We start from the raw sequence: 26155 nt of genomic DNA, 5'->3' as shown, positions 1-26155 counted from the left end.
GGCAGCAGTCCTGGCTCTCTGTATGACAGCGACAGAATAACGCATGAAGGCAGCAGGCTTGAACTGTGCAGCTGAGTTCGGACGCATTCCAAGGTTACTCTATAGTAGCTCATTTCAAGCCTCCGATCTGAAAATGCCGCCACTGCAGCTTTTTACAGCGGCAACATAACAAGCCTACAGTCACTCCAATACAAAGAAAGACCCAGATAACATAGTAGACATACAGCTCTTATGGCACAGTGCTGCCAATAGCAGAGATGCTCAAATCATGCCGCACAAATTGAGCCGGGAGGGAGGAGAGAAGAGCCATAGATGTCCTGAAATGTTCATTAAACGCTCTAGTGACTCGTCATATTGCTGGAATGGCTCGTTATGGCATGAATTTGCCTCTTTCTCTCTGTCCAGCTTGCTCTCACAAAGATCACAGCAAGCTTTTCTAGTTTTTATACACAACTGTTGCAAAATGAGTTCCTTTGTTGAGAAAAAATCGAAAGGTTCAGTTAGGGGAGTGTGTAACAGGTTAGTATTTATCTGCACTTTGCATGTAATGCACAAAAAGCAACTCTGTCAATCAGTAATGTGCATGCACCAGTTGAGCTTTACGTTGGACATAAAAAAGGTTTTGAGGACAGAATTTATTTATTTACGTTACTGATTTGAGCCTAAACTACACACAGAGAAAAATGACTCAAAAATACCTCTAATATTTATCATATACACTGTAAAAATTAAGCTCATATCTCTGCAGTTATTTTAAAAACTTGCTGCACAAAAACAGCCCAGTTATTTTAAATATCTCAGTTGTATCTATGTTTGGTGGTGAAAAGGCATGAAAATGGAATTTTTCACCCTCTCATGTGCCTTTTCATGCATTACATTGACCCTGCTGGTCTTTTGTTTGCTGCTAAACCCGTTAGCGCAAAGGTTTTTAGTGTATTTGGCTTTGCTTTCTAACACAATCATGGAAAGAGTAACTTTATAGAGTGATTTAAGAGTCCTAAGAGACTTACAATGTTTGATATAAGTGCTTAAAGGATTGGATTTGTCTGAAGCAGCACTGGGAGGTTTGGTATGATTGCTGTAGTGTGATTTATACTTCACATCTCACTGTATTGTAAGGAGCCTTTTAGTGGCCCCTGTCCATTGTCTTGAGACAGAAACCACAATTTGTAACCTTTCCCGTACTGCATTACCGAGGGCAGCAGTTTGAGTAATGAATATCCATTTTACTTCTTTCTGTGTCAGAGTGATTTCTCTTCGCTCTCTACTTTAGAAGTCATTTTTCTTTGGCTAACAGCCACAGTGCTTCTGGGAAACTGAGCTACTGTGGTGCAGAGTTCAAGCGATGATGTCCAGACATACGGGGAGATTTGAAAGAAGGATGATGGTTTCAGGGGTGTCCTTTTTCTGAGTGGACAATGTCCGCATCGAGTAGGTTTGTGATCCTCTACAAAGGCATAGCTTCATGCTAAAAGCTAACATTAGTATGCCCACAATAATAATGTTGGAGTCTTTTTCTTTGACATTTGAAGCTAGAGCTTGTGTCGTAGGGATCGTAGAGATAAAACAACAGCAACTCTATTACAACAGATCGAACATGCATCAAACTTGAGAATTAAAATCCACAACAAATAATTGTTTCTCAAACATGCTTTTTGTCATTATAGTTAGTACTTATGATGATTTATGTGCCAGTGTTAATGTTCCGGAGAGTTTTAGTTGTTTGGCGTCAAAAAGAGGGGTTGTGACATTATGATTGACAGCTCTGTTGACAAATGCAGGATCTTGCAGCATTCTTAAATTCCTATAATCATGAGTATCTGCTTAAAAAAACCAACACAAGAATCAGTTTTGCCATGGACTCTACCGAATTGTGGAATCATTGCTGTTTTATCAGTGTTTGTGGCTAGTGAAAGGGGTGTGACATCAGTCGTGTGGCTGCACCAGCAAGTATGCACAGAACATATCTTGGCTCCAAGATACGTCATCAATGCAGAATGTCGGTGCCCATCGAGGCAGTATTTTGGCTCCATGTCTAACAATGGGAGAAGATTGAGGTGTGTTGTCTGTACTGATGTACAGACGGTCGGTACAGTTTATAGGGTAACAACTTCTATTGCCAGTTTGAAACAGAAAGTCACGACAATGTTGAGTTCAATCACTTTGGTGTTAGTTGAATTGGGGCTCAAAGAATGGTGGGATATATTTGGCTGTGAAGGATGTATCAGGTGTAACTGTCGGCCACATCTGAAGGAGCCCTAGAAATTGGACAACCTTCGATGAGCTGCTGTGACACAGCCAGTCTTCAGCTGCGCCCTTCAAAAGATGCAGCCTTGAATTGAGAAACAGCTGTTGCTGTATTTGTTTTTTAAATAATCTTAGATTAAGGCCAGAAGAAACTTAATCACTCACAATAGAAGAAATAGAGATTTTGAGCAAGTAGCTACATCATTGGGTCCACACTTTCAACCCTTATTTTTTTCATTCCTAGCAGTGTGAGCAATGTAAAGCAGCTTTTTTTTTTGGTGCTTACTCACTTGAAACCCTTGTACATACTGTTCCTTGAAGACAGTATTTCATCTCCACTGCATCTCACTCTGTTGACAGGTACATGTTCCTCATCAGAAGGATGGCACTTTACCTCCACGCCTCATTCCACCACTTTATAGGTGCAAGAGCAGCTTTTTCATTGGAAAGCAACCACCTTGTGCAGAAACAGAAGCACTGTTCGTTTATGTGTCAAACAATGTCTTGTTTTTTGAAGCGTAAAAGCTAGAACAAAACATCTAAATCTGGAAAGCATACAAGGATAAAGTAACCGGTTCATTTGAGCACTAAACATTTAGGCCCGAGTGTTTTGGTTTCGTTGAATGAATAAAATACAGAGAGAGGCTGCTTTTATGTGTGATTTCATCAGAGCCCAAAAGCAGAACCAACATTGGAATATGATTGCTTCTTGTTCAGTCGTCAGACAAAATGTCCATCCATCTCCCTTTTTTATCACAAGAAGCCTTGGTTCTCAGGGAAGGACATGAGTTTCAGTAGGGGGAGTGGAATGGATTTCATTACGAAGGTAGGTGGGGTTGAATCACTTAATCATCCCCTCCAAGGTGCAAACCTTTAAATGACCTCTTCAGAAGAAAGGTGAAGGTAGAAGAGATAACAACCTGGGCAATGAGCTTTTACCTTGATGTGCTCACGTTTTTTTCTGTGATGTTCTGATACCCAAGCAGACCCCACTCCAATCATTGTATGTAGAGGAGGTGAGCATGCAGGAGGAGAGTGGGGTAAAGACACAGTGATGGATACATCCTGTAGTGAGGACGCACTTTAGGATGCGTCTTTAAGCTTGAGTGTACATTATGTATTAACAGCCCTACTCTGCTGTCATCTCCTCTGCAGAGAGAGAGAGAAAAACCTGACCAGAGAGGGGAGAGTCAGGGGGATGTAGAAAAGGAGTGGGGGATGTGGTCCAGAGAGAGAGGAAGTAAAAAGCATGCAGGTCATATCATCATTCTGGCCATCATGCAGCTACATGCTTCCCAGTCTTGTATACACAACATCCCCAACTGGGAGCATGCACACACATAATGTGTTGCATGTTGCTGGTTCCATAAAATCAAGTTTGGGGCAATGGAGGGGAGTCTGGGTTTAGATCTGCAGTCGTATGCCAAATAAATGCAACTTTAAAACTTTTGGGGGCTTGCTAAATGTATATAAGGGGAGGTAGTAAAGAAAATGTGACTAGCAATACTGATCTTAGAGTTATGGTCTTCTGTATTATGGTATTTTCCTTTTTTTTTTTTGCAATTTCTTTAAGGATAAATTTTGCTAAACCATTAGCATTGCACACTAGTCTGGGATAATACAGGCTATTTTCTCTTGGTATGTGATGAAGCTTTATGTCAGGTCGCCTTGCAAAAAATCAAAAGTGGGTGTTGAAGTAAGTGAAAAGCTTGAATTGGAACTGAAACATTTTTTTTTTTTTGGCAGTTGAATAATATTTGCTCTTGTGTTCATATTTAACAGCGTCACATCGTTTATTTACAGCCAAACTAGCAGGGCACAGTGGATATATAAATGTTAGAGGATATATCTACAAGGTTCACCATCAAGACAACATTTGCTGAACTGCTTGAAACATTTATATCATGATAGCAAATGTCAGTAGAAAACATCTTTGCTCTCTAGTCTTCATTTGTTGAGATATTTTAATCAAGAGCAAAGTGGGGAATGTAATTCCATTGGTTAGCTACAGCCTTATAGCATGGTAAATCTCTTCAAAATTCTTTTCAGGATTGAAAAATCTTACTGATATCACTTTTTAAATAAATCAGACTGTGCTAGTCTATAAAATGCAAAAACTGTCTACTTAGAGACAGCATCTTTAAACTCTTAGAAGAGCTGCATCTGAGGAAAAATGTATCTTTTTTATTTTTTTTTTCAACTTTATTTTTATTAAATTTTTCAATTATTTGAAAACAAGGCACAAACAAACAAACACAATTACAGTTCCATACAATAACAACAGGGTTAATAGATTTTGTTGGTATTATTTACATAACTAGAGGAGAGGAGCCTAGCACAAGATTAATTTCCTTCCTTTTGTAAATATTTCTTCCTTATGGCTATACAGTGAACATCAACAGAGCATACATACACATATATACATATATATATACATATATTTAAACACACGCACACACACACATCCATGCAACCACAACAACAGACATTTTCTTTACTTTCTATAGGTTTTTCAATTGATAAGTCAATGTGTTAAAATGAGTCGTCCTTTTGTTCCAGTAATTAACAAACTTGTCCATACATAGGTTCTAACTTGTCCATACGTAGGTTCGATAAATGTCTCTTTAAGATTAAGATTAAGCAGTATACTTATAAATAATCCATTAAACAACTCTCTGGTTAAGAATTATTGAAGAAGAGTGATTCCTCTGTGTTTATTAAATACAAAGCTATAGTGAGCAACTTGCTAGCTTGGCTATCAAAGAGTTGTCTGGAGGGAGGGAAAACAGCTGCTCTGACTCTGACTCTTATGCATTTGACTGTATTTTTAAACAGTTGCAGTTAGTCACCTACTGTCTGAATATAGAGAAAAACACTCACAGTATTCCTATGATATATGTACAGTATGTCTCTGTTAAGGTGGCTTTATTGTCCTCGTGAATTTTCATGAATGAAAAACTATAATATCCTACTGTTCTGTATTTTAGAGAAAATTTAAAGGAAGAATTTTAAAGCTATGTTTTCAAACTTGTATTTGGTGTATGTGCATTCCTCTTTATGAATTAGAATTAGCCTTTGACTTGTCTGTATTTGTGTGTATGTGTGTGTGTGTGTGTGTGTGTGTGTGTGTGTGTGTGTGTGTGTGTGTGTGTGTGTGGTGTGTGTGTGTGTGTGTGTGTGTGTGTGTGTGTGTGTGTGTGTGTGTGTGTGTGTGTGTGTGTGTGTGTGTGTTTGTGCATTGGCATATTGGGCCAGCAGTCAGCTCTCCGAGCCAGTCTCCATCTATCACTTGGATGTAATTCAATCAGGACCCGTGTCTTAATCAGAGCTGGGTTGGCTGCCGCTCCTGGCCAGTCACCATGCCATTGGCAGACCCCGCCACTTTGACGAACACTCAGACAGAGAGAAGAAGAGAGAGAAGGGGGGAAAAAAAGGATGTTTGTAAAGTAGCGGGAGCATGAATTAGAAGCCTGAGAGATCTAATAAGGCAAACAATGAAACAGCTGCTACCATGCCATTTGTGTTAGAGATGTCAAAGTGCATGTATGACTTTATTATGTGATGGAGGCCATGTGTTTGACCATGCGTTTGTGTTGCAGCTCTGCCTCGGAGGACTTGGGCTGCAGACGTGGAGACTTCAGCAGGAAACACTATGGCTCGGTCGAGCTGGTGAGTCCCACCCATGATGCACTCATCTGTGTGATGCTCTCTTTGTGTCAGTGTGTGCACCTCCTCTCCCTCTCACCCCTCGTACTCCTCGCTGAGATTTAGCCCCCCTTTTTCTCTCCTTTTCTTCGCTCTTGTTGCTCTATCTTTTTCTGTTGGCCTGGATGGATGACAGAGGGGGGCTGATGAGTCATGACGTACTGGGTGTGGTCCAGCGGTGTGCTCTGCCAGCATGGATCACAATGGGTGCTCCAGTAAAAGTGAGGCAGGTCTCTTCTCCCTGTGTACCCTTCAAAGTTAATTTGTTTTGTTTTGACAAGCCTAGTGTAAAGCCGCAGCACAGTGTGTGTCTTTGTGGTTGATTACAAAGCTGTCGAGTCATTGTTGCTTTTGGGGAGTGTGTTTCTATGTCTGTACACCCAGATAGCAGAGAGGAGCAGGAAGTCCCAGAGTTTGGCACTGCCATTGTACTTCCTACAGAGACATATTGTGGGTTTGTCCATGAGTGCTGTACCACCACGTGTGTGGCAGATTAGTGTTGAGGAGAAACCACATGCTGCCTATCAGCTCTTGCAGACTGACAGTGCGCACAGTGCTGCTGTGTGTGGGGGTGTGTGTGAGAAAAAAAGAGAGAGAGCAGTATCGAAACACTGCGGTGAGCGTGAGGTCACTGATAGTCTCAATATTCAAAGGCCTGTCACCAAGTAGAAAGAGATAACTGCAACTCTTTTTGCACTTGTGTTGTATTTGATGACTTTTTTTTTGTTTTCATGTTTGTTGAAATTTAACATTTTCATTGTGAAGAAGTTCATATTACAAGATGGAAGAGTCTTACATAATCTGACATGATGGATTCATTTTAGCACTGGTATACCACAAAATTATAGGATTGGCTATTAAAATATTACCATTTTGATTAGCTATCAAAGTATATTGAAACATGTGATATTTTCAATTTTTATGCAGAGAAAAAGCTGATATTTTTAACAAGTCTCAGTTCACTCAGTAGAGAAATATCACCTCTTGTTGTGCCGTTAAAGACAGAAATATAATTGGTTGTGTGAGCATACAAAGGAAAGTGTTTCCGTCTACTCGTCGAGCTCACACTGTTTAAGGTTGTGCGTCTCCAGGGTAGAATTGTGCAAAGGTCGGGGAAGAGTATTAGGAAATTCAGGTCCTGACGCATTTTGGTCAACAAACCGCTTCGTGTGTTGACAGTGTTGAATCTGTGTGCTCATGGTGTGTTTGTCTGTCCGGTGTGAATCAGCAGGGTATTAGCATCTGACATTTCCACAAAAGTCAGAGAAGTCATGATAATTAGGAGGGTGTGATTATTTATCTTCCTCTTGTTTATCCACAGCTCTGATAATGACTTGATGTTTGAATGGTTTCTTACATTGCAAGGCTTAACTATATATGGTAAAAAAAATAAATGTTATACTGGTATTGCTGGTATACATGTAAGGGATAATGTATGATTAACAGGTGGTTATGGGAAATGGAATCCTGACAGGGTGAGACAAGACCCAGGGGCAAAGCGGACGGGCCTTGTCCACTCTGAAGGTCGGTAATCTAAAGTTGCGCTCACCTGTCAGCTGCCGTTGCCTATATTACTGGACAGAATCCAATATGAAAGTGTTGTTTACCCTGACGATTTAGCATGCTAACCGAAACTAAGGTTTTAGCCATATTGTTTACAGATATGATGCGTCTTTGAGTACCTAGAAAAGCTCTATATAAGTCGTATCAATTCATGTTATTATTGTAAGAGCCATATTCATGTTTTTGGGTCAAGCTGTGAACCACATTTCTTATTGTGCCACTGGGTGTTGCTGTCTTGTTGCTTGGGGCACAGGTATTTGGGGTACATCACTGCCAAGGTATCAGATGTGTGTTTTGACCCAGAATGGCAGATGGTTTTTGACTCCTGCAGCGGCAGGCGGCATGGAGAAACTGTGGCTGTATCGTTTGTTTGTTTGTTTTCTATGTTCAATGAATGGAAACTGATGGATGCTGTTATCACTTCACATGGTGCTGCAATAAATGGATTGTATTGCGCTGCAGACCAAAGACACACCTGCAGAATTGTTATTGAAAACCTACAGCAAACTGTATCGTACTGACTTACATATGACAATACTTCGAATTATTATGATGCTAATGGAAACTAACTGTGTTACCTCACCTCACGGTCTATGGTTTCAACAAGCAGAAGCAAAATGTGCTGGAACTCTTTTCTATGAACTGATCTGACATGACGTGTGATCATTTTGCCTCAGTGAAAGTTAATAACTGTAGTCAAGGGGGTTTGACCAATCAGAATCAAGCATCTCTCGAAATAGTTCTACTGGGGACATACCCTGGTCATCGTATAGAACATTCTCAGCTACAAGATGCTCCACACTCCTTCAAGTGATGTTCTTTTTATAAGATACAAGTTCAACAAATGATTCCCCTTAAGCTGGCCACACACTAGACGACTCCAAGATCTTGAGTGATTTTAAAACTGTGGGGGACCACACACACGTAAGGACAAGTTCAAACTACAACACAACTCTTTAAACACATCCACAAGACAATTCCATAAGACCACTAGACCACACACTTAATGTTTGTGGTAATGATGTCACTCTGGCAAAGTCATGAGATGTCACATAAACTCATGTGATCTTGGTTCAAGGCACACTTGTGGTTTCTCTCGTTGCCATGTAAGCAACATCCAGTTGGTGACACCTCCCAGTCTGCTCCTCTCATTGGTTATTTCACTGCCTCCGACAAAGACAGTCTGACCTAGAGTCATAAATATCAAACAGGTCTGATATTTATGATCCCAGGTCGAGGAGGCTCTGACTCTGTCTGGGGCAGTATGATAGTCATATTAACATCACTCAGTTGAGGATTATTCGGACTAAAACCAGTCACAACAAACCTTGAATCATGTTTTTGTGTTTTGTGAAATGTTTTTACGACTAGTGAAATATATGTGGTCTTCAGAGATTGTTTCTTTGTGTTCCAGTGTTTTGAAAATCGTGTTCTCAAATGTTAACACAAGTGAGAGACACAGATTCAAAGCAGGGTCCCCCTAATAAGACAGACCAGCATAAGCACAGCCATGACTCATCCTGTCTGTTTGTTTTATTTTTGGCATCACTGAACAACAGCGGGAGCAGTTGCCAATAAGATGAGATACCTCCACAGACTCTGTCATAGTAATATGATTCACCTAAGACCACACACACAAGCTTCATTTACGCTTAAGTACTATAGCACCTAGAATTTGAATTTCCTTCTCTTTTCACAGAAATTACTTGAGCAATGTTTCAACTCACAACTTACCTATCAGCACCATCTTGCATTCTCAAGTCACTCACGTCATCGTATGAAAGAGTCCTTTAAGCCTCTACACATACATGCTCACAATTTATACGCTTTACGACAAATGAGCAACCAAATAACGTAGCTGTGATTTCTAGGGAATTGATCAGTCTTCATTTGAAGGCGGGAGATGAAGGCCATGACGGACAGGCAGTAAGTGTGCGCTGGTTGTCACTGAAGCTGTGTGGTATTGTACACAGACAAAAGCTGGTAGAATTTAACACAGGCTTCTTTTGATTTATGTGTGGGCATGTGCATTTATCCTCGTTGTTTGGTGTGCAGCAGTTCACATCCCTGAATATGACTTCCATCAGAATTGGTGTGTGTGCTCATGTGCTCATGTGCTCATGTGTAAAGGGTTAGCTGTCAGTCTTGCCGAGTGCCTGGTGAGCAGACGGCTCCACTCCCACCTGCCTACCAGTGTTACTGTCACTGCCTCAGAGGCTTTTGACTGCACTGTCACATTGAATTTATTCCCACTCTCAGTGTGTGCGCATCTCACTGCATGTGCCAAAGTGTCTGTTGATGCTAAAGCAAGACTGGGGGCTGAACAGGGGCCCCTGTGGCCACAAGTGGTATTACAATGTGACAGCAGATTCCCTCTATGAGAAATTCTGCTGTGTTTTGGTTTGTTTTTGTAAAACCGCCATTGGAATAGTTGACTGACTTGCCTTACATTAGCACTCATTTTCTTTTTTTGGTTGTGGGTAGAGGACCTTGCTTTCATCTCCTCTGACATGATTTGCACCTAAGCAGTAGTAACACAATACGGAAAAAGCTAGCTAGCTGCTTACTGGGCTTTCTTCTGCTGCTGCTTCTTTTGGCAGGTGACAGCCAACGTAAAGAATCACTGCTTCTCCCTACTATGAACAAATTAGTTACATGATGTTACTGTATGCTTAATTTGACCACAATGTTAATATATCCCAATTAAGACCCCAAGATCTTCACATATTTAGCCTATTATGGTCAGGAACACAGCTTGAAATGTTGACAGTGTTCTAAAATGTCTCTTTCAGAAGAATATACATTTGTAAGTCATACTTTGAGTAGCTGACGATTACTATCACTCAGATTAAAGAGGTGAAACTCATCACCCATACCACATAGGAACAAACACCTGTTGTTGTGACACACCAAGAGGAAATTTGCGTACAAAGGCTGAACCAAAGCTTACTGAAGCCGTACTGAAGTCCTTGACCTTTATTGGTTTCCATTCTTAGATGCAGTTCTTCTTTTTTAGAGCTAAATTGCCCTGTGAACACTTTATTGAAGCTGCAGGGGCCACAGTTGAAACTTTAATCTGAGCTTGGGGTACCAAATGTTATTGTAGCTTCACTGAACTGCGCAGAATATCTTTTCTTCTTCTGTTTCTGATACTTTGGTCACTTTAAATCTCTTTTGGGCAAAGCTGTGCCATCTTCTGACTATGAAATTCAACCAAGGTTAAAAAAGAACTACAAAGATAGGCAGTACATTCTTAACAATGATTCAGCATCCCTGAAAATATGTATAGGTTTTAATATTTCTTGTGTGTGTCCTTGAAGAGCCAAAAGTAATGATCCAAAAGTAATTCTAAGTCTGTCATAGTGATACCCTAACATCCACAGATGTAAACCTCTCCTCATACCTCTCACTCTTGTCTCTCCATCTGCCCCTTCTCCTCCTCACATTGTGTCTCATACATAACTGAAGGTCTATTAAAGGAGCTGATGCATGGCGCTCTGCTGCTGTGTTTAGGATTCACTGCAGCATCTGCCTGCTCTGAAGGGTCCTTTAGCTGCTGCACTAGTGTTACTCCAGGATGGGTGGGTGGTCTGATGCCTTCAGTCCCAGTGATTAGATTAGTCATTGCCGGTGCTGCTTAGGTATAGATGGGAACTTATTGATGTGATGCCGCTGTAAGCATGGCTGGATTTGTGCTTGTGTTAATGCTAATCAGCTGCAGTCAATGGCTACATGGCAGAGAGCCACTTTGCTTTTGTTGTCTTCGACTCGCAGCTTTACCTCAAATTTTCTCCTTTACAGGCATTTGAATGTTTCCATTAGTCTACAGGGACAAACATGCGTTACACATCAATATTGACACTGCAGGAGCCAATATGTCAGTGCATTGATCACTTTTACTGGTGGCAGTTTGATGTGTTTTAAATCCAAATGTTGTCATTGGACCAAATGTTTTAACTTTGTTTGGTAACTTTAATTCATTTCAAGTGTTTCAAAGATTATTTCCTGAGAATACAGCAAAAAGAAACATAACGTGAGAAAATTAAAATGGCATAATATGTTATTTCTGATATAATCCATCCCATAATGCAACAAGAATAAAGAGCTCACATAAGCAGTCATTTTGGGAGAGACAGGCTGAATGCAGTGGAAGGTAGCTTTTTGCATCTGATGAGCCATTCAGTGATTTCAGTTACTAAGTTTCACTTCCTCATCAAAATGTAGCCGCTGTAGTATTTTTACTCTGAACTGTCTGAGTCATTTGATGACCTTGGTGTGTCACACTTTTATATTTATATTTTATAAACACCTCCAGGTCCTCTGTAGTGTCAATGAAACATGAAATGACACTGGCGCTGAATTTATGTTCCAAACTTTGACAGAGAAAAAAAGACTGGTTTTCCTGTGTAGCTCTACTTTGTCCTACGTGATGCTAACTGAAGCCCCGTCCTTGTTAGCTAGTGTTGCTAGCTAGTGTTGCTATGCCAGTGAAGCTTAACTAGATTTGGTAGATTTATCTTTCATAAGACACTGTTAAAACATTGTTGATTTAATTTAATATAACACTGAATTGAAGAAGGCGTCGCATTTTAACTCAACAACTGTGATCTAGCTTGTTGAATTAACCTGATGCTAACCTTAACCTTGTCCTTGTTAGCTAGTGTTGCAATGCCATGCAGCTGAACCACACTGGACACATTTATCAATGTAATTTCATCATTTTTAAGACACTTGTCAATTTAATTTTAAAGCAAACTAAAGCAGCCTTCTTATTTTACTCAGCAAGTGTGATTCAGCTGACTGCTGATGCTGTTTTCCAGCTAGCTAGCTAGCTAGTTACTAGGACTAACACTGTGGTATTTGTAACAGAAAACTTGGTCCAGGGCTTCCTTTTTTAATGTTTCTCAATAATTAGTTTTACAACAAGAACTCTGTAATAGGGTTTAAATATTAATTTGTTTGAGAGTGCAAAAAAATTCAGTTCCAACCATAGACTGTATAAAATATGGACGTAGTATCCGTGACGTCACCCATCTGTTCCTGAGAGCTGTTTTGAAGCAAATCGACGGCAGCAGCCATATTGGTAATGCGGAACTCAACTAGGCAGAGCGTGACGTAGTGTGAGTCTCTTAGCCAATGGCTGTGTGTTCCCGACCGGGAGTCACGTCAGTCATGTCCTTATTTGGGCAAAACTCATAATCTTAATATCTTTTTAACCATGACGTTAGAAAAAAATTCACCCCCCATACAGTGTTTGCCATTAGAGAGATTAGCGTTGTAGGGCCAAGCCGTTTTTTGAACCAGGCTGTAAACATGTTTATTAATGCTGCAAAGATCGTCTTTTTCCCATTCATATCTATGTGGTTTCCGGTGTTTCTGCAGCCAGCCTCAAGCGGATTTTCGATGTATTGCAGTTTATATCACTTCCGCATTGGCTTCACCGTTTGAGACCGGAGTTTGCCGCTTGGTTCCAACTGCAAAAACCAATGGATCCTTGTTAAGTGTTTTGTTGAAACACCCATTTTTACAATGTTACAATGTCATTTAGCAGACGCTTTTATCCAAAACAACGTACATACGAGAACAAGAACAACACAAGCAAAGATCTAGACAAGAGGAAACAAGATCAGTAAGAGTAACAAAGTGCTTCAAGTACATTTGGATGCAGGTACTGCCAAGCAGTGTAAAGGCAATGCACAAAAGTAAATAAGGATTTATTTTTTTTGTAAAATAAGGAACATCTACAAGGAAGCAACCAAACAAACAAAATAGAAACAAACGTGTTCAAAGCCTGGTAGAATCAGTTTTGTCCCAAATATGATAAAAAGGCTCAGAGTACAAACTCATCAAAATGCAGCCGCTGTAGTATTTTTATTCCAAAGTTTCTTTATTGTTTTTTTAATGCACAGACAAGTACAAAGTAGGTTCTGTGACACTTAACAGTAGCAACAGAGTTCTGTGACTAATGATACAAAACACATTACAAAAAAAATAACACCATTGAGATCCCACCTCGCTGTAGTATTTTTACTCTGAACCGTCTGAGTCATTTGATGACCTTGGTGTCACACTTTTATGTACAGTCATGGCCAAAAGTTTTGAGAATGACACAAATATTACATTTTCACAAAGTCTGCTGCTTCAGGGTTTTTAGGTGTTTTTGTCAGATGTTTCTATGGTATAATGAAATACAATTAGAAGCATTTCATAAGTATCAAAAACCTTTTATTGAGAATTACATAGAATTCATGTAATAAGTCAATATTTGCAGTGTTGACCCTTCTTTTTCAAAACCTCTGCAATTCTCTCTGGCATGCTGTCAATCAACTTCTGGACCAAATCCTGACTGATGGCAGTCCATTCTTGCATAATCAATGCTTGGAGTTTGTCAGAATTTGTGGGTTTTTGATTGTCCAACCGCCTCTTGAGGATTGACCACAGGTTCTCAATGGGATTAAGATCTGGGGAGTTTCCTGGCCAAGGGCCCAAGGGCCAAGGGCCTCAAAACTTTTTGCCATGGCTGTACATATTCACCTCCAGGTCCTCTGTGGTGTCAGTGAATCTGTTTAAACACCTACACTTAATTTATGTCCCAAACTTTGACAGAGAAAAAGACACTGTGGTTTTTCCTGTGTGGTCCACTTTGTCCTATGTGATGCTAACTGAAGCCCCGTCCTTGTTAGCTAGTGTTTGTTTGTTATGTATCTCTGTTAAGTGTATTTTTATAGCAGGAAGAAACGTGTTCACAGCCTGGTTCTAGAATCAATTTTGTCCCAAAGAAATGTCTTTCATTTCTTGAATCGTACACACGGTACAAGGGGTTATTTTTTAATGCATCTATTAAGATAACAAAACGGCTGGAGTTATACAATAATTTGCATAATTAAGTTGACAGACAGGTGGGCACATTGTAACTGTTTGCCAGGAGTCTAAGCTCCACCTCTTTGCTTGGTTTAGATTGACCTAAAATTAGGTTGAGTCAGCATTTTTAATTATTTTACTGCTATTGTTGGGATTTAAAACCTTTTCAGATATCAATGGGTGACATCATAGAGGCTCTACGTTAATGTTTGAAACGGTTCATGATCAGAACATTTTCTGTCTGTAAAACATTCTGCAGATTTTGCCTCCTCTGTATTTTCTTTTCTGCCTCTTTTCAGTCTCCTTCCTAATTTTTTCCATCTCTTTTCTTTCCCATCAGTCACTAAATTCATCCTCCTGACTGAACACCTGCCTCACTGTAACCCCCCCTCCTGCCACTCACTGCTTCCCTTCCCTCTGCCACCTCCTGTGCCGCCTACGCCTCTGTGTTCTCTGGCTTCCTGGAGGATTGTGAGTGTGCATGAACAGGCCCACTGATGAGATCAATTATCTATCAGCAGTCACAAAAGTATTGATTTAAATATCCCAACACTCATGCACGCACACATACACACACACACACACACACACACACACTCATACATCTCTGTCTGCACTGCAGCGCTCCTTTGTCCTGCAAGCCTTGGGGAAATCAGAGGCTCTCTGAGTACGACGTGAGATGATTGTGTTGGTGAAATGTTCAAGTCATGCCCTAAAATGGGAGCTGTTTAAGTGTGTGTTTAAGAGAGAGAGTGTGCATGTTGCTGTGTGGGTTTGTGCATCCTAGCTCCGTCTATAAAGCTACAAGCCTTGGCCTTTCCCCATGGGGCTACGCATCGTGGAGACGGCTATTATTCTTTTATCATTCGGCTTTTTGTAGTCATTACACAACGCTCTTTGCCTCTCATCCCCAGTGGTCTCATCCTTCATTCTGTCCTTCTGCCTCCTCTCTCTCTATACATTTGATGCCCCTTTTTTTTTTTCTCTCCACTCCCCTTATCCTCCTCTCTTGCTCCCTGGAAGTGGTCAGGTATTTTATGGGTTGTTTGTTAAAGCGTGGAAGCATAAAGCCTCCCCCCCCGTTTCTCCCTTGTTTCCTCCTGTCTGCCTCCCTTGACCCACTGAGGCAGCTTCTCCTCCTTTGCTACTCTTCTGTTGCATGATTTAGTGGCTTCATGATGCATGCATGTGTGTGCACATAGACACACACATATGCACAGACTCTCCAGAGTGCTTAATCGCTCCTGTTCTCTGGTTATTTTTCATTCTTTCACTCAAAAACCAGCAGAAAGCCTCTTCGCACAGCAACACAAACACTTATCTAAATGCACATTTAATACAGAATGTCTCACAATTTTTTTCTCCCATATACACAAGGGAGGTGGTGCATCGCTATGCCTAAACACTGCATTGGTTTCCCCTCCATTATCCTGCAATTGGACAGCTAATGTTGCAGGAGGCGAGAGAAATGGAGGAAGATAGAGGCCTATAGCTGCAGAATTACCTTCCATTTTCAGCACACATTGAAAAGCAGGACTCGTTTACTTACACATGCAAAAAACACAGACACAATCTACCCCAACAGGAAAATGCAGGAAATATATTTGTTTCCAGGTCTATTAATATGCATATGGAAGGCGACGGCAGTATATTCTTCAGCCTCTCTAAGACACAGCCAATTACTGCGCCGACACCTCTCTGTCGTTTATCAGAGCCGCACACCTGCAGTAAACACGCCGCGCTGACAACCACTGGATTGTATTATCTCATTATATACAGTATAGCATGTGGGGAAAATGTAATGTGCTGTTCTTGTTTTTACATTAAGGCTGAACGAAATCAGTCACATATTTCACAGAATATTTTGTGCCGTATCATTTTGATATCACAGAGTTTTCCACTAGGCATGTTTTTAGTTTACAATCAGACCATTTGCTTTGACTGATTGAATGCTTCTTATATGTAACACCATGTAGTTGTATGATTGAAACAGGATCGATCAATACACTTGAAAAAAAAGTGATTAGACAAAGTATCCAAAGAGATAAAAGATGCAACTCTTTTCACAGTAAGTTGTCTTTTAATCACAAATACCAAATATTTGACGTTGTTTGTTCTTTCTTCTAAATCCCGTCCCAAACAGAAACCATCATATTAGAGGGGCTGGAGTGATGAATGATAAGAAGTTGTGCTAAAAGAATCATATACATTTAATTATTTATTATTTTAATTCAAAAGTTTCTGTACAAGGAGAGGACTCATTTGGGTTTAAAGGTGTCCTGGCCAAAACAGGCAGTGGCACATGTTAACAAAGTCACAGACATCCAACACAAAACCCTCACAAACACATGTGAACACATGCTGGGTAACATAACCAAAAGTCTTCAGTCTTATAGATTATAAAGAATGAATTATTAAAATTTTGGGGTTTGGGTTCACTGTTCTATCCACTGTCCTGTCCATTCTAAAGGCATAAAAACCCCAGAAATAAAACAAAACAAAAATTGGGGACTCAATTTAATTTTCTAAAATGAAATATTTTTTCAAACTAAACTCAACACAACTAAAATACAATAAAATAAACCACATTAAACTAAACTAAACCTAATTTAGCTAAATAAAATAAACTTTGCTAAACTAAATTTAACTGAATTTAACTTTAATCAACCAAACTCAATTAAACCAAACAAAACTAATCTGTACAACTTAACTAAACTCAACCTAACCAAACCAAATCCATCCCAACTAGATACAACTAAACTAAGCCAAACTAATCTCAAATATACAAATTAAACTCAACAAAATGTAGTCTAGCTAAACTTAACTTAACTCAACAAGTCCAAAGTAATCTAAACTAAACCAAACTTAACTAAACTAAAGGCTGATTTATACTTCTGCGTTGAATCAACGGCGTACCCTACGCTGGGGGTCCGCGTAGCTCCCGTACCTACGCCGAGGCCTACGCACGTAGCTGACGTGCACCTCCTCCAAAATGTAACTCCCCGTAGAGCTGACGCGGACCGCAAGCTCTGTGATTGGTCCGCTCGGCGGCTTTGTCTTTCCCGCATTTACAACACTTCCGGGATCCCGGACATTGGCCGCACATCGGCCGTGTATTTCATCTCCTCCTCTCTATTCTTCATGTAATCATGTCTGTATGATAAACAGCAACATGTATCAGCTGTAGATTAGCATAACACGCTCTGAAACTCTGTGGAAAAGTAAACAGAGATCGTAGCGGGACCGGAAGCAGGCGGCCGGCTATCAGAGAGACCGCACTGCCCTCAGGCGTTTCGGCGGAGAATTGCTGCGCGACACGGACACACCGACGCACAAGTATGTGGGGCTCATGTCCGCGTCAGCCCCTGCTGCGTAGGGGAGACGCAGAAGTATAAATCAGCCTTAAGGCTACAATAATGTTGGTTCTTTAAAATAGTAGAACAATTATTACAACATTAAGTCTTGTTTTTATTTCCCTCTTTTCAATAACTGTTTTATTGGAGATAAATCGTGAAGGAACATGAATAACAAACAAAAGTTTATTCCAACTCACAATATTATATGATGTATCTATCATCAAATCTAACTGCTGATTTTGTCCTAAACATGTAATTTATCAAAGACCACTACCTAAAGTTCCTCACTGGAGCTTTAATGTCTGTTTTGAAGTCATAATTGTGGCAACTTGAAGACTAAAAGATTTGAAAACCATCCACTGTATCTCCTTCACCATCTAATTTCTTGCTGGTGTATATTATAGTTACCTTTAGTACTTTGTTTAATAAGATAAAAATCCACAAAGACCAAGTCAGCTGTTCAGATAGGAAAACATTCAATTACATCATACAAGTTACTTGGAGAAAGCTGGATTATTTGTTCTCTTCAGATAACAGTTTTTTTTATTCTCTCTTCTGAAAATACATGAAGTGTTGTCAGACATATAAAAACCATGTGTTCACTTTCAGTCTGAGCATCAGCCGAGCTAAATTTGCATGATCTCATGAAGGAGTGTTTCAATCTCCAAGCTATATCACTGCCAATCAGATTTAATTGAGCTTGAACAACAAAGCCAAGCCTGTGACAGTTTTTATTAATGACTTTACTCAGAACATGAAGTTCCCGCCTTTCCTCGCTTGCCCACAGGAATGCTTTGAATGGACTTCAACCCTCTCTCTCTCTGTTTTCATGATAAGTGCTCTCTCAGCACTCTCCTCCCCTTTGTACCGTCTGACATGATCTAATGAGCTGCTGGAGGAGAGCACACCACACACTCTCCAAAAAATTATAAACACCAAGCCCTGCTCTGTGTTGTACAGGTTGTACCAGCTATTCCCAAAACCGGACACCTTCTTTTTTAACAGTGATTGATGTTGTATCTGAGGTACTGGGTACATTGGCATGCACATTTCTGTGCCGGATTTGGGTCCAATTCTAGTTTGGATCACATCTGTGATATGGAATTTATTTAAGATATCTGATGATATTGATAACCTTAAATACGTGGTCTTAGGAGGATCCAGTTTTCTGATTGCCTGCCTGAAGCTGTGTCAAAGTTTTCCCGAACATCGGTAGCTTTATTCTACACCAACCGTTTGTAGCTGTCTTGACTGCCTTGCATTTCCATGTGCTTGAATAGGCTGTTTTTGCTGGGGTGTATCTAGGTTTTGGCGATGGGGTGGCATAGGCTTCAGTTGCAGTCCCAAAATCCCCAAATATAGCTTTGGTTCTCTGCCCATTTAAAAGTAGGGGTTACAGGGGCTTTGGTGGCCTAGCGGTCTAAGCGCCCCACATACAGAGGCTAGTGTCCTTGTCGCAGAGGTTGCCGGTTCGATTCCAGCCATTTACTGCTCCCCACATTTCCTGTCTCTCTTTAGCTGTCCTATCCATAGAGGCAAAAATGCCCAAAAAATATAAAAACAAATAAAAATTTTTTTTTAAAAGTAAGGGTTACATTCAAATTCACATTTTGTTGTAGCACTCTTTCTTTTGTTGGTACTTATTACAGTACATTTAGTTAATGTATCTTCCTTTGGGGTCCTCTATGAATTAATAATGAGAATGTTTTGAAGATTTCTATCATTATTTGGAAAACTAAAAGGAAAAAGCTATCAGGAAACTTCTGTATGATGCCTTAATGTCGCTAAATGGTAAATAAATGCAATTTGCTGTGTGTTAGCAGCACCGCCCTGCATTAGCCAGTGCCCAAGATGGACCACCCAGGTTAAAAAGTCTGGATGCTCTGCTATTCTCTTGTCTTTTTTTACAATTATTGTCAAACAGATTTAATTTTCCTTGATATTTAATTTAGTTATGTCATCCACTTGTGTTTTTAGGCACTTAAATTTTATCATACAAAGTTTGATGCATGTAAGAGTAGGAGTTGAAATACTTGTTGCGGTGTGGAATTTGTAGGTTTTTTTTACCATCATTATTGTGTTATTGTGTAATGTTAGGCATGTTACAAGTACTACTTACTATTTTCAAAAAGTAACTGAATTACTAACTAAGTAACTGCATTATAGAAGTAACGAGTTACTTGATACCCTGCCTCTCATCTTACAGGTATTTTACCAGTAAGTTCTCTGAAAGCAGCAGACTCAGCAGTTGATATGACTTCACAACTTCAACAACGTCGCTTTCAATCAGTCTGATTAGTCCTTCCTGGTTTACAGACTGTGTAGCTGGTGGTGAGTTAAAACCAAGCCTTGGCTATTTGGAAGGAGTGGATCCTCTTTGGTCTGCCAAGCTGACGTGAGCTGCGCCTGAGCTCTGTGGCAGCTAGTTTAGTTGAAGCTTGTTGTTTGGTTAGGTGCTTCATAATATTGGAATTCATAGTCTTTATGCTGGGTAAAGCTTTCCTTCTTCCACATAGACTACAACTCACCGCTATATTCTCATCTTTTAACTTGAGGAGGGAGAAATAATGCTGCTATCTCCAAGACAAAAGGATCCTGCCTGAATGATCAGCCATTGTGTGTGTTTACTGCTATTATACTGACGTAGGTGTGACCCTGCCTGGCGAGTCAGATGATTCATTTTGTAGAGGTTGGCTATTTGATCCTAAGTAACAAGTCCTTTAACATTTATGTTATTGTAATGGTGCTAATGAACTTGAAAAGGAGTGGAGTTAGAATAATTTGTTACTTGGAAACACGCTACTCACAACACTGGTTATGATGTATTTTCTGGTTTGCTGACAAACTACTTCAAGAACTAAAATGATAAAACAGCTTCAAGTACTTCAGACAGTTCATGCAGGCTCCTTACAATTAAACTATGAATTATGGGATACTACTTTGAGCATGTAAACATTCACATCTGCAACAGTCAATCAAGTGGTATGCAAGAGAAAAAGTTATTACAAGCATTTTACAAAGTCTTTCCTAAGGACTCTTCTTACTTATTTTAAGACACTCTAGAGTGAACAATAATGTGCCTGTCTGCACTTCATAAAGGTCAGTTAAGAGGTTTCCATGTTCAGTCTTTCCCACCCAGGATCTTCCTCTCACCCTCTTTCAGGCCATCTGGACAGACCACAGTGTGTGCTGTGCAGGGACACACGACCGTGCCAGAACTCTTTTAAAAATACACATGTCGGCAGAGCAGAGACCTCTATCGGCGAGGGGAGCAAAATAGAGCTCTACTGTCACGACGGTCAAAGAGCACAGGGCAAGGAGGGAGAGAGGCATGAGGAGAAAGAGAAAGAAGGGAGGAGACACTAAAGGGTCTGTTGCCTGGCAACTAAAGACCATCTTCTGTAACAGTGTTGGGGGTTAAAAGGAAAGAGGGATGAGTGGTTGAAGAGGCTTTTGTAGATCGGTGAGAAGGTGGTAAATCACTGGAACTCAGCCGATCGCTGCAAACATGTCACTCTTTTTGTGTTCAGATCCTCGTGTCACATCCAGAAACATTATTTATACACAAACAACTTTTAAATTTGTAAGTAGGTTGTGAATAATTTTGACATAAACTTGGAGCAGTCATAGATCAGTCACACTTAGCTCAGATAAAAGCTACTGTTGTATAGAGACATGAAAAGCTGGGCCCAACACTGAGAAAGAGGTGCGTCTGTGTACAGATTTAGACCCACAGAAGTTGTTGCTATGAAAACGAAAACTAGAAAACTCTAGTGATCAAGTATGCTGTTTGCATTAAGTTAAAGTTAACACATTAAGAGTATAAGAATTTAAGGATTACATTTTAAGTGCTTGAATTGAAAACTGGAACAGGAAACAGCTAGCCTTGCTTTTAGGGCTTTTTCAATGCCTGAAATTGAGTATTGGCTATTACTGAGTACCTGTCTAATACTAGCAGGAAAAATACACATTGATTACTGATGCCCTGGCTAGCACTATCCTGCTGTTGTTTATCATTTCACATGAAATCTGTTGTTTTTTTGGAGAGGGAGGGGGATGATAAATGATGGTATTGGATCGATGCATTGACTGACATACTCACAAATAGAGGGTATACATGTGATGTCACGTAGGCTTAGTCACTATGGTCACATCCAATAAGCAGCAGAAAGCATGTAGCTATGAGCTCTGAGTAGGAGTGTTAGCGTTCAGCCTGAATGCTGTGAAAAAAAATGTTTTAATTTAGGGTTTTACTTCATATTAATATTAAAGAGAAAATCTGGTTTGTAGAGGTTTTGTGTCACAAAGCTAGCTCCCTTTTAACCTGGACAACTATGCTAGCTTACTTAACAATTCAAACTTGTTCTGGACCATGTTATGTTTAAAGTATCAGCCTGAAATAGCCTGAAAAGCACCGTCCTCTCAGTAATTATATCATGACAGTGTTTTCTGTGGACAGTTTAGATCTTCAGCTAGAATACTATAATAACATTTTAAACCATAACTTTTTAATGTTTAGTTTTACAGTTGCATTGTGTTGAGTTGTCAAATTAGGAACAAATGAGGGGCATAGACAGTTTATCAGATGCTAAAATCAATGTTTACATTTTTGAATCAAAGGAATTTCTGTCAGGCTTTGCTTTATGTACACCCTGGCCTATAATGAAGGTACAAATAACAATCAGCACACCTGATTTCTGACCATACGTCAATGTTCATGGATCACTGTGTCTTTGTTGAATGAATGAATTAGAGAGATCTTCAGTTGAGTCCAACTAGTCATTTGTTTTACTCTGTTGTTTTATAATTTCCCCTACTGAACACAGCCATGTTTCAGAAAGTTTTGCCGCTCAGTCCAATTGAGGGGTTAGGGTTCTGCTGGGAAAGTGACATCAGTGCATATCCATAATTTATACCTCCATGAATTAAGATATTATCTTTGGTAATCAAGGCCAGTGTGCTAGCTAAAATTCCTGTTTTGGCGTTTCTTCCATTGTTGAAAAAGGGAATACTTTGTGTTTGAATCAAGGAAACAAACATATGAAGAGCTGGCATGACAAATAGGGTTTGGCATCACTCATATCTTATTCAACTTTCTGCAGGAAAGCCAATTGAGCGTGAAGTTCATTTAAATGTTGAACCTTTTCTAGAAGTTGATTTTGCTTACACAGGATGCATCCTGTCCTCCCCTGCCCTCTCTTGTTTCGCTCACTCTCCCACCATCATTGACTGTCCCATTTTGCTCTCATAATGTCTCCTCTCCATGCAGTAGCAGAGAGAGGTGAGTCAGCAAGAGACAGATAATTGGGGGCGATAAGTGGAGGGTGGCGGATGCACAAATGAAAAAGAAAATCAAGCATAAAAAAAGGTTTTTCCTGTGAGTGGAGATGAAGAAATGACTGCAAAGACTTGAGTTATTATTGGCGATTAAAGAAGTGTGGAGATGAATCTGCCCAGCTGAAGAGTGCCGCTGTGGTTAGACGTTGGAGGTTGGACTCATGATGCTGTTGTCACATGGAGTTGATGTGTCCGCCACGGTTCCTCTTTTCCCAGCTCTAATGTATTTATGACCTGCTTATTACTGTCTGCCCACAAGTCATGGATTGTCAGGTGCCTAATTCTAAACATGTCTCCCTCTCTGTCTCCCGCCTCAGCTAATTTCCAGTGACGCAGATGGGGCCATTCAGAGGGCAGGTCGCTTCAGGGTGGAGAATGGCTCTACAGATGAGGTAAAGAATACACTGCTGTACACAAATGCATCCCACCCATTTACTCACTATTGTGACGCAACTTCAAACCTCAGTAAATGGATAATACATCAGAAACTACGGTCGTATTTGGGGCTATACATTTTCAGTATATGAAGCTAAGGCCAGGAGGGATTAACCTAAGTTAGCATAAAGTTGGGAAGCAGGAGAAACGGCTAGCATGGCCAGTGTTGCCAACTTAGCAACTTTTTTACTATATTTAGAGAGTTTTCAGATCCCTTTAGGGACTCTTTTTCAAAAAAGCAACTAGTGACAAATCTAGTGACTTTTTCTGGTGTTAAAAAAGACTTTTGGAGACTAACGTGAAAGCATGTATCGTTCTTCTGAACAAGCAGTGGATGCTGCTGTGAGTACCTCCTTGCTGCATTCAGAGCAGGAGGCATTCATCCCCCAGGATTCAGAGTTCAAATGCATCACGCATGTTCGAAGACACCGCTGGCTGATCCCACCTATTGTCTCTTTTTGAGTCAAGTCAAGTCAAGTCAACTTTATTTATATTGCACATTTAAAAACAGCCAGGGTTGGCCAAAGTGCTTTACAAGATAAAGAGTAAAAAGTACAAAGAACATGAAGGCAACAATAAACAACAACATAACCGGATATTAATGTCATCTTCACGAGGAGAAGGCCAAAGAGAAGAGATGTGTCTTCAACAAAGATTTAAAACATTCAACAGTGGGGTCCGATCTTAATTAGAGTGGCAAGCCATTCCAGAGCTTGGGGGCCCCTGCTGCAAAGGCTCGGTCCCCCTGGGTTTTTCGGCGACTTTTAGGCACATCCAGGAGCAGGGCCTTGTACGTTAAAAGCGCAATCTTAAAATCAATCCTGTAACGAACTGGTAGCCAGTGGAGAGCATGCAGCACAGGTGTGATGTGCTCCCTCTTTTTCCTGCCAGTCAGGAGGCGAGCAGCAGCATTTTGAACAAGCTGCAGGCGCTGAATAGATGACATGTTTAAGCCTACATACAAAGAGTTACAATAGTCAAGCCTAGCCGTAATAAAGGCAAGTACAACTCTCTCTAAATCCTTGGGAGGGAGATAGGCCTTCACCTTAGCTATGAGTCTCAGCTGAAAGAAGCTGGCCTTAACCACAGAAGATATTTGTTTTCCAAATTTGAAGGCACTGTCGAAATGAACACCAAGGCTCTTTACAGAGGAGTGAATATTTGCTGCAAGAGGGCCGAGAGTGCTCCAATTAAACATTTTTGGTCCATTTAGATAGTTAATGTAGATTGTATACAAAAAAAATCTTGAAAATATTATGGTTGAAAAATGTAATGTTTAACTTAGATTTTTTGTAGGCTCCTAAGTGTAGTTATAAACATATTTAGAGTGTTTTTTAACCTCTTTTTGTCCCTCCCTCAACATTACACATCTCTCCGACAGCGTCTATTACAATTCAGATTATGCAAATTAAGTGATGACATCATTTAGTGACTTCTAGCGACTTTTAGGACAGCCAATAGTTACTTTCCTCAACGAGGAGTTGGCAACACTGATACCAATTTCACCACTAGACTCTGAACAAAAATTAAAGAGTGTAGATTATTACTGGACTGACTTGTTCTAATCTTATGGTTTACTGTAACAGCTAAAGAAAATGGTTCTAATGAGTTGCTTACAGGCTTTACACATGTGGAAAGCACTAACTGCTGACTAATGCTTGCTACTTGTATTTAGCGTACACAAGAGTGATATCAAATTCATAACTCCCAGAGAAAAACAACAACAGAGAAAAATCCCATCTTTCAAAATGATTAATGACTGAATGTGATACTATAATGATTTACTGAAGCTGCTAAATGAGATGTTTCTCACTAAAGCTGAGGACAATCAGAATATTCACAGGATGATAGCAAATGTTTTACTTTATATACTGTAGAGTTTACTGCCAGCTGAAAATGATTCAAATACAGCAGTCTGAGCCATTTGGAGGGAAAGTCAATTAAAGCACTCTCAACTCATAGAGCTATGTAACCTGTAATGAGGTGTCCAGCTACACACTGCTTCACCTTAATATGTGACGAATAGAACATTTTGGCTTATTAAAAAGTTTCAGATTAACTTGCAACTCCTATGACTTAAACTTTCTTTTACATTGATATAGAACACTGCAGATGCGACCCCTTTTGACATCTTGGTGTATGTAAGAATGTAATGTTATATAAGACTAAACAAACAACCTCCATATTTCTTTTTATAACAGAGACTTGTTGTTCTTCTCTCTGCACCTTGGCTTTGGCTGTACATTTTCTCTGTGCTATGTTATAATTAATATCGCTGCATCGTGTGACAGTTTTCCCAGAGCTGACTGCTGTGATTCAAGCTGTGACCATCATGATGACAACATGTTGTTTGTGTTCCTGTGTGTATGTGTGGGTGACAAACAGACTTCGGACTACACTCCAGGAACCTGGAGGAGAACCGATGTCCACCTGGAGAATCCAGAGTACCACACCAGATGGTTCTTTAAATACTTCCTGGGAAAAGGTCAGTCCCTCTCTGCTGTGCCCTCTGTTTTCTAAAAACAGCACACTCACACATATGAAGTGAGCATGGAAGGGAGGATGAAGAGAGTTGAAGATGATGAAAATCTGCAGACATAAAACTTCCTCTCAATCTTTTCTGTGATCCACGGGACGTTCTTTATCTTATG

The 26155-nt window shown here is 40.1% G+C and overlaps 1 protein-coding gene across 3 annotated transcripts in view; it reads left to right on the top strand.

Annotated features, from left to right (window-relative positions):
- garnl3 (GTPase activating Rap/RanGAP domain like 3) overlaps positions 1-26155 on the top strand; it is an 80783-nt gene that overhangs the window by 21373 nt on the left and 33255 nt on the right. For all 3 annotated transcript variants that reach the window (XM_034710079.1, XM_034710080.1, XM_034710081.1), the window contains exons 2-4: positions 5847-5916; positions 23387-23461; positions 25890-25989. In XM_034710079.1, coding sequence (XP_034565970.1) covers positions 5847-5916; positions 23387-23461; positions 25890-25989 — 245 coding nt within the window. The remainder of the gene's footprint in view (positions 1-5846; positions 5917-23386; positions 23462-25889; positions 25990-26155) is intronic.

Source organism: Notolabrus celidotus, chromosome 19 (genome assembly GCF_009762535.1).
Source record: "Notolabrus celidotus isolate fNotCel1 chromosome 19, fNotCel1.pri, whole genome shotgun sequence".
NCBI lineage: Eukaryota > Metazoa > Chordata > Actinopteri > Labriformes > Labridae > Notolabrus > Notolabrus celidotus.
This window is presented reverse-complemented; position numbering and strand designations above follow the sequence as displayed.